This window comes from Schistocerca nitens, chromosome 9 (assembly GCF_023898315.1).
Source record: "Schistocerca nitens isolate TAMUIC-IGC-003100 chromosome 9, iqSchNite1.1, whole genome shotgun sequence".
NCBI classification, from domain to species: Eukaryota; Metazoa; Arthropoda; class Insecta; order Orthoptera; family Acrididae; genus Schistocerca; species Schistocerca nitens.
This window is the reverse complement of record NC_064622.1, coordinates 137,563,124-137,581,630: the sequence shown is the minus strand read 5'-3', so window position 1 is coordinate 137,581,630 and position 18,507 is coordinate 137,563,124. Positions and strand designations below refer to the sequence as shown.

The following is an 18,507-nucleotide window of genomic DNA, read 5'->3' as shown; positions in this document are numbered from 1 at the left end:
TCATTGTCGGCGCAGAAAGCGACACTGCATAGTGAACAGCTTATCCTCACCCAAGAGATGGAGAATGGGCAGGACTGCAATGTGACGATGAGAAAGGGGACAAAGATCTCAATGCATGATGGACAATGCACCAAGTAAGGCACCCGTCCCCAATTGGCTCGCTCTTTGGAATAATTTTGAAATATGGAGGTCAAACCTGAGAGGGGACCATTACATAAGGGCTGAGACATGTGAGACTCCTTTTAGTCACCTCTTATGACAGGCAGGAATACTGCGGGCCCATTCTAACTTCCGGACCTGCAAGGGGGAAAATCTGTTACATCAGGGACTGGATAGTGGTCGGGAACATTATGTGTCATTAATCAATGGTAATCTCCATGGGTCTTCTTTCTTATCAAATGCAGTGGTGATGCCAACAGACTATCTGATCTGCGTATAATGCCAGCTTCCAGCATATCGTCAAATTCTGCCCTTGCTGCAGCAAAGCAGAATGATCAGGTGCTAATCTTTTCGGTTGTTAAGAGACTGGTTGGCCAGGTATCATTTTGCTATGGTGTGAAGTGGTATGCCACACTTCATATATTTGGTCATCAGCTTCTTGTCTAGCCTCCTGAAAAATCAAGTAACATGGTGAGGGAATGGTATTTGTAGCCCCTTTGCCTATAGTACCTGTAATGACTTCACCATCCATCATCATCTGTGGTGTACTGAGGTTAATCTCCAGCCTTTGTTGACTAATTAAGTCCACTCCTAATATCAGTTCTATCACATTTACTAGCATGAACTTCTATTTGAAGTTCCTGCTGAAACTCATGTCCACTTCCACATCAACAGTATTGTATGTTGCTATGGGCAAATTGTTGGCTGCTGTAAGATGGACAGGAATAGCTACCACTGCATTCTCATTCTGGTTGACTAGCATGAGAACCTGAGATGATCAGGTAGCAATGTCTTGCTTTTTTGTCTCTTACAAATAATTGGTGTGATAATGTGAGCAAGCATGATCAGTTCTCTGGCTGTTGATCGAGCTATCATTAATTACTGGGTCAATCTCGAACACTGTGCTGTCACTTGTTACTTGTTGTTTTTGCACAATTTTCTGACCTGCTATGCCTAGTATAAGCTGCTGATGTCATTTGGTTATGCACAATGGGATGTGCATCTGGTGGCCCGATCAGTAAAACGCCATTGATACCAGCACACTAGATTGTGTTGCTTCTCCTGTACCATCTGTTGTCCGAGTCCTCTACCTATAAACTCTGCCATAGTGATACCATCCCAAAAGCTCGACATAATTCCAACTCCTACTGAAATCCTTAGGCCCACTCCAGTCTATCTCCCTCCTCCCCTCCAATGACACCCTCCACGCCCACCTACATGCTCTCCAAAATTCATTAACCCAACAATTCTAGACACCATATTTCAGCTTGTTACTGTGCTGTTACTGAAGGAATCCCCACTGAAATCTATAAACCCAACAGTTATGGATATCCCATTTAACTTGTTATTGTGATGCCACTGGAGGAATTTCAACACTCATTGACACCTCCAACACATTGCCCAAAATCTAGCCTGTAAGATCAAAAATTCTCATCACTTCCTTCACTAACTAATTACCTTCCCCAATCCTTTACCTCCTAGATCCGTATTCTACACTGCTGATACCAACTCCCTGTACACCAACATCACTCATGCCTATGGCCTTGCTGCTATTGAACACTATCTCTCCTGACATCATTAGGACTCCAAATCTGCTAATTCACTCCTCACATACCTCGCTGACTATATCCTGACACACAACTACTTCTGCTTTGAGGGGAAGATGCATAAAAATATCTGCAGCGCAACCATGGGCACCTGCGTGGCACCCTCTGATACCAACATTTTTATGGGCCTTATAAAGAAAATCTTCCTAGACTCCAAGAGTCCCAAACCCCCTTGTATGGTTCAGGCTTATTAATGTAATCTTCATGATCTGGACTCAGAGCCAGGACACCCTATCATCATTCCTTCATAACCTGAACTTCTTCCCTCTCATTTACTTCACCTCGTCCTCCTCAACCCAATGTGTCACCCTCCTGGATGTTGACCTTTGCCTCTCTGATGGCTCCATCCACTGCTCTGTCCATATCAGACCAACTAACCATTACATTACCCTCATTTCAACAGCTGTCATCCCTTCTATGGCAAGAAATCCCTCCCATACAGACTAGCCACCCATGGACGGCACATCTGCAGCAATGAGAACCTGCTTGCCCAGTATGCTGATCTCATGAGGACCTACACAGACAGATATTACTCCCTCCCTTCCTCCCCCCATCCATCCAAACCTAGTCAACAAACAAATTTCTTGTGTCATATCTTCAAACACCCCTATGCTTCCCCCCCTTCCCAAGAATCACATACAAAGGAGTTCCCTGCTCCCTCCCCGAAATCATCAAATGTGGACTGGACTGCAACAACTGAACCATATCGTCATTCACCCGAGCTTTGCTTCTCTATAATAGTGCCATGAAATGAGGGACATGCTACCCAAAATCTTTCTCACCACTCATAAAATGATGTTCCATTGCCCATCAACCTACACAAAATTCTAACCCATTCGTATGCCACTCCCACTCCAAACCCCTTGCCACAGGGTTCATATCCCTGTGCAAGACCAAACTCACTCAGCCAGCATTTCCTACACCAGGCCTGTCACAGGCATATCCTGGCCCATCCCTTTCCTCTGCCTCCCAATTAATGTCTCCACGTCACATTAATTGTGTGCCACTTCCCTCAGCTTCAACACATGGAATCATATGCCCAGGCCCAGACCATGCATCTGCGACCCCCCCCCCCCCTTTTCCTGCATTCCTAGTCAACCAATTTGCTGCCTCCCTCAAACTCTAACAATCTCACCCATCACAACCCCCACCCCAGCCTATTACACCTGCCAAATGGCAATCCTGGCTTTGTGCAAGTACTATGTAGGGGCACAGGCAAGTGTATGAGTAGGGAGAGGGGTTTATTTGTACTCTAGCATGAGAAAGGATTTACTCTGTGAGTTGGCAAGCTTTCTCTCTTTTTTGTATGTTCCTGTCGATGACTCAATGCTTTGCTTTTCTGTGAGTGGTCTCCTTTTCTCTGAAGTACCATTCTACCAGAACTTTCTTAACACAATTATGTTCTCTAAAAGTTAGCTGAAAATTTTGGAAATTAATGGGTACCAAAATATAAGGGGAAAGTGTGTGTCACTACCCCTATGCTCCACACCACCCACCACTCGACACTGCAAATGGACATTGTATTTCAGTAACATCACCTTCTTTTCAACATCTCTAGCGCAGATAACAATGTGATTCATGTTTACAGTGATAGTGCTACAGCAACAAAAGAAGGTTTGAGTGGTTTATCAGTAAAGACTAATGGAAAATCTCCAGAAAACAGTATACATAAATTTCCATAACAGTACAGATCAAAACAAAAATGCAGCACAACCTATAATACGTATGGATGACAAAACATTAGGGCTGTTGCTGAAACTAATTTTCTTGGTATTCATATTCAGTGAAATCTTTAGTAGGGTGCTCATCATATCACATCCCTAAATTCAAAATTAGCAAAAACGGGTTTTATTGTCAGAATTCTAAGCAACAACACTAATGATGAAATGTGTACTTTGCTTGTGTACCTTCACTACAGAAGAATGATGTCATGTTCTGAGGAGAAGTACACAGAGTAAAACAGTTTTCAGGAAGCAAAAGGCAGTCCTCAGAATAATGAATAAAGCAAGCACTGTAAGAACTAAAAATCTTATCTTTCCACTGTATTTATATACTTTAAGGGGTTATACATGTTAAAAATGTATATATACCTCGGTATGAAACTTTTTCACTCAGACAAAATTGTCCATGATTACAGTAAGATGTCAAACGGTGACATAATTGTTAGTTGTTGCAACAGCAGATTGTGCCAAAATGGTGTAGCTATGTAATGAATGCTGTACAAAAGATTACCCAGACATATAAAATCTTTTTCTAAACTACATAATTTAAAAACTCTGGAACATCCTACTAACTACAAAACTGCTTTTATTCAATGCCTCAGCATCTCACAGATGAATACATGTACCATAATTCATATTTTTAATTGTAGAAATAAGTTGTAAATGTATTGCATATAGTCAAATTTGTAACTATTCATTATTTGGATCAAATCTGTTATAAAAATTAAAATGACATATATCTGCAAATTGTAAAACCAACAGGTGTAAAGTTTTTAGTCTTAATATCTCGTGTCTGTAACTAATGTGTCTATGTCTAATATCTTGTGTATGATATATGCAGTGAAAAAGAGATTTATGTGGACAAATAAATTAAATGGTAGCTGTGTTTTTTGATTTTTATTTGTTAAGGAAAATTTGAAGACAGTACAGTATTCAATATTTTGACTTTTGTTTTGCTATTGTCTATCATGTTACCAACTGGTGTGTGGACATTAATTTATGCGTCACTGATAATCTTTACATAGAAAATGTGCTGGGGATTTGGGAGAGGTCTTGTGACCTTATTTTGCTAGGGTAGTCAAAGTGTGTGGTGCTTTTCTAGTAATAAGCAATACCAGGGATGAAAATGATTAAATTTAATTTCTTGTTGGATTAAGATAAGAGGAAAGCCATTTCAACTCACTATGATTAGATAGTACAAGACGAGCCTTCCAAATGGCTTGACTGCATAGGCTCTGTTATTTCTACTACATGAGAAGAGCCTCCGATTCTATCCAGAGCAAGAGGTATTATTAATTTGTGACTGAAAGAGTAAATACAGGAATACAAATTGGTGTTAACTTTGTGTTAGCTACTGGAACTGGTTTCGTTCTTGTGGGCTTGGTAAGAAATTGGAAAGACACAGATATTTTGGGAAAATACGTGTGAATATACCTGCAGCAAAAACAAGATAGTATATTCTTACGTTTCTGGTACGAGAATGTAAACTGTGGTCATCTTAAGTAGCTATGTGCTACAGCCTGTTAACTATTTGAAAAATAATTGCCAAGTTTTGAGTAAAGAAATGTTTGGTGCGTTTACATTTAATTGCGCTATAATTCATAGTATTCTTTCACATAGGCAAGTGTTGTTCCCTCCAAAAACGTAAATCTTCAAGTCTTGTGTATCTTCCATAGGGCCTACAAAGGCTGTCACATTACGTCCTGCTTTGCATGTTTGTACAATATATAATTGCATCACAGCACATTTCTTATCTGCAATTTTTTGTTTTTAAACTGCCTAATTTGGCAATAACTGTGGCATTCACAGCAGCAGTATTTGACAGATCTACCGTTACATACCATACCCCCTTTGTCGCCAAATGGAGTAAATAGTATTTCCGTATAACTTGTAGACGAGACAGCAGAAACACATTCAGCAACATTTTAAAGTGTATTTTTCCCTTCACAACTCCCTCACAGCCCTCCTTCAACATCCTATTGAGTCATTCAATGGGAGCATTGTGCATTCATTACCTTTTGAGGTAAATATTGAAACTGCTATAATTTTTCCATAATAATCCTTATATCCTTTCCCATCTAAGGAGTCCATGCTGTGATTTGATTAGTATACTTCTTGCAAATCTCCATGTTTTTTTTTATTTTTTCAAAAATGTGAATTAACTTTCACGTTACGGGGAATTACAGCACATTCACCATTTTCTCCGTGATTTCATAGTTAATGGTCATACATGGCGATTGCAACAAGTTTCATTTGTCTCCACATACAGGGCTGCCAACCAAAGGGGAAAACCTAGCAACGGGCTACCATTGGTTTCCTGGTATAACGCAATAGACTTTGCTGACGTCCGATTCATTCAGTTCTCTACCAAGATGGCGGTATTAACTTGTGTGATGTAGCAGTGTTCTAATATTTGCCACAATGGCGCAGATAAGTGCTAATAAATCGAATTCAAGTGTTATATCAAGTATCACAACGGTTGTTTTACAGAAGAATCAAACTTACAGGTGTAAATTTTGCTGTTGTAAGACGATTTGTTACGGTATCAAGCAACCTGGACGATTAAGGAAGAGGCACACATCTCGTTGGCTTGTTTGGTGTCGCAGAGTCAGTGACAGTTGTGTGCATCAGAATTTACACTCGAATTTGAAGAGGAACAGTGACGATGACATACTTAAAAAGTGGCAATTGAGGAGTTAAAAATGTTATTTATTCGGTCATGACTGCACTTGCCCTTGTTGGTGTAAATTTTAAATAGGTTCATTTAATCAGCTATCTGGCAGTGAAGAGTCTGTAAAAATGGAGCGTGGGGGAAATTATTTTATGCCCAACAATGGACAAATTGGATTTAGCCCGTTGCATATGCTTGGGTTGTCTGCTATACACCCAAAATCAATGCAGCAAGGTTTTGTAGATGTCAGTGTTAATACTCATACAGTGGATAATAATTTCTCACTTTTCAAGTGTAAGGACCCAGGTGCTGAAGTTGTAAACATGAAGAATAACTTCATTAACCCATTTGGCTGTCGTTTACCAGTAGGTAACAGCTTTTCTAAACTGATTGGTGGTTTTATAGGCAGTAAATGTTTGATAGGTTCATCTACAGGCAGGGAGAACAATTTCTGGGGAAGAGTTTTGGAGCAGTACAACAACATAATTGGGACTAACAATAACCTATATATATCAATGTCTGCAATGAATTCCAAGGAAAGTACAAAAGAATACATCAAAGCAGGAGCAGTTGATGCTGCTTTCTTGTTTTCGCAAAGCTTTCATCTGTTGAACACAAATAATTTAGTTTATCAAGAGCAGATAATGGATACTACAAAAAATATGTCACCTGAAGATTCCCCAACATCACCTGTCGAAATACAGATACAAGAAAAAGTAACTGCTGAGCCAAAGCAGTCTTATGCAGAAGTCACGAAATCACAAGTAGGAAGCAAGATACCAGGAACTGGAGACCTGGACAGATGCAGCACAGGTAGTAAAATATTGCGGTCTGCTCGGAGGGACCCAGTGAAACTTCGTCAGAAGAAACAGAGCTTAAGCATCTTGCCAAATAATAATTGGAGGTACAGAGATCACAATAATGATTTTGGTAAATACAGGGACAGGGCAGACTATAGCAGAGAACATCACAGAAAGCACTGCACACTCTCTCGTGACAATCAGCATAAGTCCATCACTGTAACAGACTCAACCAAAGGTACAGGTACTCCCCATACACCACAGAATCAGAAAATGAATCACTTGAAAACAAGGCGTGCACAGCATTCAGCAAGTAATAGGAAATTCTCAGGGAAAAGAAGACTAAATTCCGATTTATTAAGTGATATAAAAGAAGATTGCCTTGATCTTGACAGTGGCTTGATGGCTTGTGAAAAGAAAGGATCATTTAACCACAAGTTGAGTTGTTCTCCAAATAAAAAAATGACACCACCCACTGATCAGAGATCTCCTTCAGATCGGTGTGCAAATTGGCGTTGCCGTCCTTACAGTTTATGTGATCCTTGCAAGATGAAAGATTCTTATGCTAATGATGTCCCTGACTGCTATGGGTCACATACTCAACGAGAGACTGTTACTTTTGAAACTGAACAGAAGGAAAGTGACAAAGAAAACAGTGTTCCTGAAAGACCAGTAACATCCCTCACAGAAGGGAAGTCTGATAACGCTTCTGCAAAGCCTGTTGCTTGTTCTGATTCTTCTCCAACTGAATATGAAATATTTGTATCCACAAGGTGCCCAATGCTAAGGACGAGAATTTCTTCAGAATGTTCAATCGATAGTGAGGATAGTTTCGTCATTATGTTTGATGCAGGTGGTGATGATTCATGTGAAGAGACGTCTTCTGAAACAGCTTCTGTATGCAGTGATAGTGACAGCAGTGAGAGTGAGGATGATGAAGTTTCAAGCATAAACAGTCAGTGCTTAACCTCTGAAGAACACATTGATCCTAATGATGACGACGACGTTTACTGCTATGATGATGATGATGATGATGACGAGGATGATGAGGTATGTTGGCTTTTATTTGATACTTTTGTATTTGTAAAAGTTAAAATTTATGTACACACAGATTTTCACATTAATGCCAATATCTCTCTGTGCTAGCTAGTGACACCACCAGAGCTTTTCATTCAACATGCAGTATAAATGCAAATTTGCTAAGTATATGTCTCTTGTATTACATGGATAATTTTATGAACTTTGTGACTCAGTGGTTTTATATTTTTTAATGGTTTATTAACACTGAATTAACCAGTGTTTTTTGCCAGAATCTATGCTTTTAAGAGCCATTGCTTCTTTAATAAAGATGAATTTACAGTGCACGTGTGTACTATTTCATTGTTTACTTTTCTGTTCTTATTCTGTATTAAATATGGCATTATTAATTGAGAAGAAAATTGACGGATGAGCATGGTGAATGAGACTGACTGTAGAAGTGCTTGTGTATATAATTGTATATATTTCTTGTGCATGCCTAGTATTCATCCCACTAGGCCTTCTTTGTTATGCAGATCATAAATGTGAAGTTGTAGAAACAGTTAAAAAACAGTAAAAAGAAATTAGTGGTTGTCGTGCTCATTTTTGTTCATTTATTTTTTCATATTGCATTGGTTATTTCTTATGGCTGTCAAGTGCTCAAAAACTCATATCTAGATGTTTTTTACTGAAATGGAAATTGACAGCCACCAAATTGGAGCTGAAATGTTACTTGTATTAAAAATTTTCATTGTGACAACAATCAAGGAAACTGGCCTTGTTTGGCTAATAACTGCTCACAAAAATGATTTAGAAATTAGTTCCAATTAGCCTAGTTGAAAAACAGCTAGAATAAGTAGTGCTCAACAAGGCCGGAAAGTGCTCTTGGATCTGTGTTGTACATCATAGTTTATAGAATGGATATCTTTACTTAATAGTATTAGAATTACTGTAGCCTATAAAAAGTGCTTAGTGTTGTAAAGTGAACTGATAAGAATAAGTTGGAAAATAATTTCTTTGGTGATCTAATTTTTTCTTTTAAGGTTTTTAATCGTGGCCACATTTCACAGACTTCTTTTTTGTACATGTGTTTATCTGAAAGAACCAGTAATAGAATAACCTTTCCATGCACTCATCATGTAAGATATATTCACATTTATCAAAACATGGATGTATTATTCTTCTACATGTGGTGAAGTGTGTAATACAACCATGTGTTGTTGTACAGTCAGTAGATTGTATTCATTTGATAACTAGTAGAAAATCCCAGGTGTGCTTTAAAAGCCAAAAATGTCAGTTCCAGTACCATGAAAGGTAGGAAGCTGTTCTTGAATAAAAATGTTCAATAATTCTTGTACACAATTGCACTTCTTACTATGCATAATATCACTGTTTTGGTTATGTGTGTGCCCATGTTTTGGTTTCTACAAATTCTAGTAGCTATACCGCTGAATAATATCAGTGAATATTTTAATTTTATGCTGCTAATCTGTGTATGATTGATTAGTACAAAATAATGAGTATACCTTTCTAGTTAGTGTTTGCTTGTTTATATTGTGGATTTTATTCTACAGGCGTGTTCATATTACATTATTCCACTTCAGTTTCATTATCTCTTGTGGAGCCGTTCCGTCCTTATTTTACCACCTCCAGCAATAAATTCCTACAGTTTTCTCCCCATCTGTCATCAAGGCTTTTGAATGCGGAAATATTTTTACAGGGTGAAGTAAAACTCTTTGTTGCCAGTAAAACAGTTACTTTGCTCATCCCTGTGGAACCAGATGAAATTAGTATTTGACACCTTTAGATATCAACAAACGGCATTCTTTTAGCATGGAATTGTAGTGTTAATTTAGTTCTAGGAAAACAAAATTGTTATGTTACGTATGGAGCTGCTAGAGAAGTCTCTTTTTAACACTAGTTGATATTAACCTTCATGTTGATTGTTTTCAAAAAGGAGAAGCACTAAAACACTACATATCAATGTAGTTCCACTTCCTGCCATTGAAATACTAAACCCTTGAGTAGGCACGCGTATATATAAAGTGAGCGAACGGCCAGTAACATTGCCTTTTACCATTCCATTGTTGTCTCACAGTTGTAAGCCAGTACCTGTTCCTTCATTATTGCTTCAGGTAACACAATGATAAGTTGTGCTATATGTCCAAACGATTAGCAGTAATATGAAGTGAACAGCAAAAAAAATTTAAAATCTGTACAAGAAAATTACCCAGGCTCTGAGCTAACAGCGTAATCACCCAATGAGGCAGTTCTCTGCGAGATAATTAGGAAGCGAAAAAGCGGTTGGCTTGGATCTCTTGCCACAGCACCCGTTTAATGCTTTGACTGGGTTATTATTGTGCGTTAACACTTGTGCATGGAAACGGAGTTATCTAATAAATATGTATTTTAGTATTGTTTAATGAAACAGTGATTTAGATAATTTAATGTAAGGTTATTATATCTCATTGTAATTAAACTAAGATAAAACTGTGATTTTGGTGAGCTTGTTCATGGGTTAAGCGAAGATTTGTACCGCATTGGATAGAACCCACCTAAGACACTAACAATGAGATGGTTGACATTTACTATTGGGTTGTAACTATTTGTCCTGTGCATGCACACTGTGCACTTTCATCTAAACTGTCCTTCTGATGGTCCCCTTCTTTTGGCTTTACCACAGCATACATTATACAGATTGTGGAAAGATGTCAGACGTTTGCTACTCTTCAAGAAAGTGTATTACTAAATACTTATGGTTAAGAAATTATTGTAGTTATAACGAAAACAATCTAGAGGAAAAAGTTCATTAATATCGTATCAGATTTGATAATTGCTGTAAAGGCACTCTGTTACAGAGGTGTTTGTTAGCAGAAAGTTCTTTAGTTAATTCTTGAAGTCCTCCATATTTACTACACTATATTTAATATGCTTTAGCAAGTCATTGAAAACATACTCATAGACTCCTTGCTGACCTAATATCAAACCCCTGAAAGCTTTGTAGAAATTATTTTTCAATTCTAGTACTATAATCACACTTTGCACTTTGTGCTATATTTTCAAAAATATTTAAAAGCATGACTTAAAAGTGTACTGGAAAGATGTAAAAGGTTTAAAATCATTAGCTCAGGATATTCACCAGTCATTTGACACCCATTGTTGGATGAAGATGTGCTCTGAACTTTCCCATGCATTACAAATTCTTATACCTTTGAATTGTTTGCAAATGTCATTCTGTGTAGTTTTCATTTGTCTTTCTCATCTCTTGGAATCCAACAAATTTTCTTGATGCTTCTACCATCCATTTGCCTGGATACTTTCCATTTAGTTTTCATTTTATTCACAATTTCGTATCACTCCAATGTGTTCTACAGTTCATTAGCATGACCTACTTACACTCTTAGTAAATTCTGTCTTGCCCACTCTCCATTGCTTGCTGAACAACCCTCAGTTTGTTAATGGTTTGTGCATTACAAGTTTTTTCCTTCCTGAAATCTGTACTAACTGGCCAGTTTCAAAATAAATATTGACCTATTTAAAGCAACATTCTATGACTACCACCAAACAATCCATATAAAATTCAGCTTTATTCTGAAATCTTGAGTGTCCGCAATAAATGAGGCTGTAGCTCTTAAGTGAGTTAAAATGTGCAGAAACGACTGATTCACTTTTCTTGTTTGTTTTCTGTTTCATATAGATTGATTTTAATGATGATGCAGAAATTGAAGGTCTCATTTGTGTATCAAAAACTGAACTGAAAGAGGCAAATGAACGGTGGAAGAGCGCATATGAAGATATACCATCTGCAGAAAAGGAACCTGAAAAGGTATTTCTGGTTTCCATATACATGGATATGTATTTATTTATCCACTGGTTGTTATTAAAACTAATTTATAGTTTTTAAATGAACACACTGCCATTTGACTGTATTGTTGTTTGTGTAATTATGACCCAAGTTGCAGCCATTTGTGTCATTTTCAAGTGATTGTGTTTGTCATTAAAATATATTGCAGGATTTTGTCATTAACATATATTGCAGGACACAAACCCAATCACTTGAAAATGGCATAAAGGCCGAAACCTAGGTCATAATGAAACAAACAACAAACAGTCAAATGGTGTGTGTTTTTTAAAAATTATTGTATGGCTGTTTCTCAGCAACACCAAAAACTGTTTACTAATTGATATTTTTTTTTTTACTTAAATTTGGTAGTAATTATAGATTTAACATTAGGTTGTGTATTTAGGTAGCATGTGCAGAGACCATTTGTCAGTCAGTAGTTGAGATACTTGAGAGATGGTAGGCTAGAGGTTTCTTGCAAAGCATTGTATTAAATTTGTAAAACAGATGTGAGATGTTTGTACTGTAGTGGCCTTGTGAGCTGTGAGCACTATTGAGGGGTGGAAGGGTCGTTTTTTCCGTTACCAAGATGGTGTTTAGCTGCGCATTGTGACTCCACTGGGTTGCCGAGGGCTGCAGCAGACTGTCAAGGGTGTAAGGTGCTTGCACCAAGACAGTTGGTGTGCTTGTAAATTCTCTGTTGTCCCAACAAGTGGTGAACAGCTATGGGTAGGAACGCTTATCATGTGACACAGCTGGGTGTCAGTCCACAGCATCCATATTACATGGTGTGGCCAGGTGTCAATCTTGCAGCCTTCAGTGGAGAAGTGTTGATGTGTAAATGGCAGTAGCTGCTAGCTCAGCACAGCCTGAGTGCATAGTGACCTTGCATAGCAAATGTTCGGCAACAATGCTGTGTCAAATCCTGGTGTGGCCAACTGGTGTTTTGTACGGGTAACGAGGCAGCCGAGAACTGCCCATCCGAGGCGGGTGACTAGGTGGTTTTCATTTGGACCTTTAGCCCATCTGTTAGTGGCTGGACACCCCTGTGAGGTTGTTCCATCGGGATGATTGTAGATCGATGTTGACCCCTTGGTGGAGGCCAACACAATGACTGTTAATGATGCAGTGATTTGCTGCTTCAGTGGGTTATGGGCCTGACGACTTTCCTGGCCGGACAGGATACATTTATCTACATCAAAACTAGTTTGTTGGGGTTTTGGGCTGTTGAAGTTACGTATGCTGCATTGTTTGTGATCCACTTTATGGCAGCAAGCCCAACTGCTTAGACTCAAGTACCTCTTGCATTAGTTGATGCAGAGAATAATCTCTTTCATATGTATGGAGTTACACAGGAGCATGTATCTACGAAAAGATTGAAAAATGTTTTTAATGCTGTGCTGTGAATTAATATAGTTAATAATGTGACAATTTTTTTTGTTACTGGGCTCTGCACCCACTGATATTTGATCTTGGTTTTGTCTTGTGATGTAATTGTATTGTGGCATGTGACTTTGTACATGTGCAAACAGAAAGAAATCAGAACACTGACAATAGTTTGGTCAAGAAGAATGTTCAATACGAGTTGCAGTTTTGGTCAGTGCCATGATGTTAATGGCTCCCTGAGAAAAACCGGAAAAGGAATTTTAGAAAGTACCAACAGGAAACAACCGAGAAACCCAGAAAACAAGTAAAACATTGAAAATAAAAAAGGGAGTAATTAAGAGCTACCATATTATAAAAGTGCAACAAAATGGAGACGTAATAATTACAATGATAAATTTGAAAGAAAAGTGGGAGACAAGGAACATAGTGATAAAGTGATAGAAAAAAAGAAGTGGTAAACTTTTTTTCTTCGCTCGTGCTCATCCCAGTCTCTACATGTTCACTGTATTGACTACTATGTTTGTCTCACTTGTAACTTGCATCAAAAGAAAAATTCATTTGAGAGAACTGCAAAATCATAGAAGGGCAGATGGTGGTCAGTACTTACCTTCAAAGTGAAATTCCAATACTGTCAAAAGCCACATTAAAAAGTGAAAAAAAAGAAAAAAAAACATTCTTAGCCTTTGGAGTTAGTAGTTTCCAACGGCTTCCATGGGCAAAAAATTTGATTTTCAATATTTCCTGTAATTGTTGACTAAATTTAAACATTTAAAATGCTCTCATAATGTAGTCATTAAGAGATCTAATCCCACTTCTAAGATTTAACACAGTAAGACAGCTATCACAGCTATGAACTATGTATATGCCTAGAGGTGGTATAGCTTATGACATGCAAATTATGCGGACTGTATTCATCCCGTCTTTGAGAATGAGAGTACTTAGAAACTTTGAACAAACTTTATACATAATTTCAAAACTTTTTGCCACTGATGCCAACCGCAAAACAATGGAAGGGAGGAAGTTTATTGCTTATTACATATCACTATTCATGTAGCACAACTTCAACATCAAGCATGACATTTTAATTCATTACTTCTTTACAACTAACTCTATTTGCCACGCATTTTGCAGACAGTATACACATACACTATTGAATATACTCGCAAAATTATATCATTGTATGACTCATCGTTCAGGAGATATGATGCCATAATCATTGAGATGCATGAAAAACTAGGTTTTGCTTAAAACGTAGCACAAATTTACTAGACTGTCAACCAGTGTTTCATAAGAGTGCTTGGCAACTTCCAACAAACTTTAAACATAATTTCAAACCTTTTTTAAACTTTTGGGTTATTTGCTTAATGCCAAATATTTAACACGTTAACTCATTTGTAAAGTAATCAGAAGTTTGAAGCTGTTTTATACATTGTAGTTTGATTCTTTGGGGTTTCATTTCTGTCTATACTTGTGTTCTCCACTTGATATTTATTCGTGATTTTCTGTCGGAAACTTTGAAGAGACCAATTTTGTATAATTTTCAGAATGGAGGAACTTATTTTTCTGAAAACACTTTTTTTCCTCCTATGGTTTTTTTGAAAGTTGAATAGTTGACTGTCCTCTCTCTGCAGTGAGTTTTGTGTTTGTATTACTCTTTACTGTATGGATTATTTTATTTTTGTACAGGTCCAGTTTGCAAAAACACCAGAATTGAAGACAGTTCACAAAATAATTGCGTGGGATTTTGCCTACCGTGCAGCACGCGTTGGACCATGGGAACTAATAGCACGTGACCGTATTCGTTTCCATAGACGGATTGAACACATGAGCAGAATTCTGAGCCCTGTACTGCAAAATCAGCACAGAAGTAACATATGGGAGAAGTTTCATAAAGACACATTAGATGTCCCGTGAAGCATTCACACAGCTGTTTTGCGATTTAATGAGGAGACACTCACATTAACGGATTTGACTTTTATACCAGAAAGCATACTCATGCCCTTGAAACTGTAACTGTTGAATCTGTTGTGTAATGACATGAAGCCAATGGCTGTAGCTTATTGTGACCAAAAAGCAAGAAATTGGGTTACATAAATACAAGTGATTATATTAAGCATTTTTTGTTTTCTTATTTAGAGTGAACACCAAGGTGGGCAAATGCAAGTGCATATAATACTTATTTGTTCTGTGAGATGTGTTGGGTTCCGTAACACCTATTTACATTAAATACTTTCATCTCTTACATTTATTGCTGTTCTCTATTGATGTAACCCAAATTTAAATTGTCGTAGGCAGACGTGTGGATGGTGTAAGAAGTGATAATATGTTATAAGTGTAAGTTAATATTGTGAATAAGAATACATTATCGGAGACTGTTTCCCCAAAAAATTTAAAATATACACACACACACACACACACACACACACACACACACACACACACACACATATTCTCTATGGCATTCTGGGTAAGAAATGGAAAAAGGTTTTCATGCATACAGACAAACATGTTTCCAAAAGTTTGCTGTTTGTTCTTTTGCTTCGTTTTTGTTTTCTTTGTCATAGATGCACGTGATTAATGCATAAAGACAGCAGGCAATTTCTGTAAAACTGTTAAATAATATTTTAGTAAAGATTTGCCATTTCTCACCCTTTGATTGTGCTACTTGCTTTGTGAAGTTTGTGTCTTGAGACATTTGCTACTGTACAAAGCTATTTGCTTGTTTGTGTGTATCACCTGTAGCTTTAGTATTGAGACCAAAATGATTATGAAAATTGTAAGCATGACTGAAATGATAGGGAAATTGAATGCACAAGTGGTGGTATTGTGTCCAGTTTCTTTTGTAGTGTTGGGGGAGGAGGGTGTAGAGGCAGTCAGAGGGGGTGGTTTACTTTATTAAACAAGGAACCACAAGACTTTATGTGGACAGTGGTGATAGGTTTAACTACACGAAAAATGTTGGAGTATTTGTATCTGTGTGTATTTGATCATACAAATACTTTGAGAGCTGAATATTACTGCTAGTCATTTAAGTTCTTAGAATAATGTGAGAAGCATCCATTTTTAGCCAAGTAAATGTAATTTAAATCATTTTGTAGTTACTAAATGGTGCTGTTACATATTTTATTTTCTGAAAGAAATATTAAAGATGGAACTATTTAAAACAAAATTGAAACAAGCTTTGAATTCCACTGAAAGTTCATGTTTAAAACCTCATTTGTAATCGTTTGTTGAGGTCTTTCTGAGTGCATAAATCTGCAGTGAATATAATATGGCAGCTAATTTTAAGTCTACCTTAATCCTAACACAGTGAAAATGTGGTAAACCTAAATTATATTAATGATTGTGTTTAGACTGGTGGCAGTGTTGTGTATACTGTACCTAATTCTGAAATCACTGTTGGAGTGTCTACAGTGTTACATGTGTGTGCACAAGTGGGCTGTGCACTGAAGCTTACACTAGGGACTGATACAGCATTGGTTACAGCTAACTGTGTGCTGTCAATTATTTGATTCTGCTGCTTGCCAGTGTGTTCTATTCTACAGTGAGAAGAAATGTAGATACAAGAAATTTGCTGTGTTGTCCATTGGATGGTTGAGTTTCTGCTTCAAACAGATTAATTTCAAGGACAGATTTTGGCAGAGTAGATGCAGTACAATTTGTTTCACCAAAAACATGATATGTAGTGATTTTGTTGTTAAATGTTGTTCACAGTAAAATGACTTATTTTGCACACACACATACTTTTGTTGCACATTGATACTCTTGGTCCAACCGTTTTGCTTACACATAATTGACTATTTCAACTGCTCAATAGTAGTTAATCATCCACATATATTTTACAGTGATATTGGGTAGAAATTATTTATGTAGAAATCTTTAAAGGGAAAAACAAAGGAAAGAATAATTAGGTGAATGAAAAGGCTGGGGTGATTTACAGAATGTTGATCATAAGATGGATAATTCAGGTAGCTAATGAAAAGTTGCTGAACCAGATCACAAAGAAAATAAATGTATGACACAACTTGACTGAAAGATGTGGTGGTCAGTTAATAAGACACAACCTGAGGCATCAAGGAATAATCAGTTTGGTAATGGAGGGAAACATGGGTTAAAAATTGAAGAGGAAGAACAATATTTGGCTATGGCAACTAAGTTCAAGTAGATGTAGGTGTGCAGAGATGAAGAGGGCTGCACAGAATAGACTAGCGAGGAGAGTTGCATCAAACCAGGCTTGGACTGAAGACAAACCACCACCACCACCACCACCACTGAAACCTGGAAGATCAAAATTATGTAGCTGAGTAGAGTATCCTAAACTGAGTACTTTGCAATGTGTATAACTACTTAGATGTCAGTAAGAATGAAAGGATAGAATGTCTATTGTTACACAAAATATCCTGTTATAGGGCACATGCCATAGGTTTCGGTGTAGTATCTGTTGACCACATTGGGAAGGTGAATTTTCCCACCAATACTAGTAGCCCTATCTCACAACTTTGCAGTTATAAACATCCTCTCGCATCTACTCCATGCCACTTGTGTGACATCTAATTACACTAATAACTCCTTGTTTTATAACAGCCTATCCCTAACAGCCTATCCTCTTCATTTGGTATAGTTTTGTGTGCTGTAGAATTTCTTGTATTTTATATGAAGAGTTGCTTATATAGTTCTACTTGGTTTTCTGCTTGCCTTTTGGGGTACTCTGTATATTATCTGTGTGCATTCTGATCAGTCCCTACTTTGTTTTCAGCTAACTCTGACCTCTGCTACTTCTAAATTTACGTATTTTTTTTATCCTGATCTTTTCCAGTCTTTGACTGTTGATAACCTTTTGTATTCCACAGTTTCTCTGTTGGCTCTTAGAGACTTAATGATCTTCGAAGCGATGTCTGAATGGTCATGCTTTTTTCCAACTGGTTCTTTTTTCTCCTACAAAAGGTACTTTGCTTTGCATCTGTGTTTACTGCCAAATGGTAATTTATGGAATTTGATTAGTTATTTTTATTTATGATATTTTATTCATGGTGTATACTAGTAAGCGGCTGTGTCACATTCTCCTTCAATGTTAGATATGTGAGGAATATTATCTCCTTTAACAGTGTCATATTCTCTCTCTCCATCAGATCTGCAACACATCCATTCATATTGGAATATCTTGTTGGAATGCGTTTCTTATTGAAAAATGAAAATAAGGAAATATTGATATGTTCCCCCAGGTTCCTCTTGTCAAGAGCTTATAGAAGGGATTATTATAAACAGAGATAAGCCACCAGACTTTAGATTGAATTTGCTTTAAGAA

At 37.4% G+C, this 18,507-nt stretch overlaps 1 protein-coding gene and 1 long non-coding RNA gene across 2 annotated transcripts in view; one reads left to right on the top strand and one right to left on the bottom strand.

The window, feature by feature from the left end:
* LOC126203097 (uncharacterized) overlaps positions 1 to 5,434 on the bottom strand; it is a 74,534-nt gene extending 69,100 nt beyond the window's left edge. Inside the window, exon 1 of the long non-coding RNA XR_007540223.1 lies at positions 5,329 to 5,434. This is a non-coding gene — a long non-coding RNA (uncharacterized LOC126203097). The remainder of the gene's footprint in view (positions 1 to 5,328) is intronic.
* A 396-nt stretch (positions 5,435 to 5,830) lies between these two features.
* On the top strand, positions 5,831 to 15,648 carry LOC126203094 (uncharacterized). The gene is made up of 3 exons (XM_049937337.1): positions 5,831 to 8,008; positions 11,673 to 11,801; positions 14,889 to 15,648. The coding sequence occupies exons 1-3, from the start codon at positions 6,287 to 6,289 to the stop codon at positions 15,114 to 15,116; spliced, it is 2,079 nt and encodes a 692-aa protein (XP_049793294.1). The 5' UTR covers positions 5,831 to 6,286; the 3' UTR covers positions 15,117 to 15,648.
* Positions 15,649 to 18,507: the final 2,859 nt, after the last annotated feature.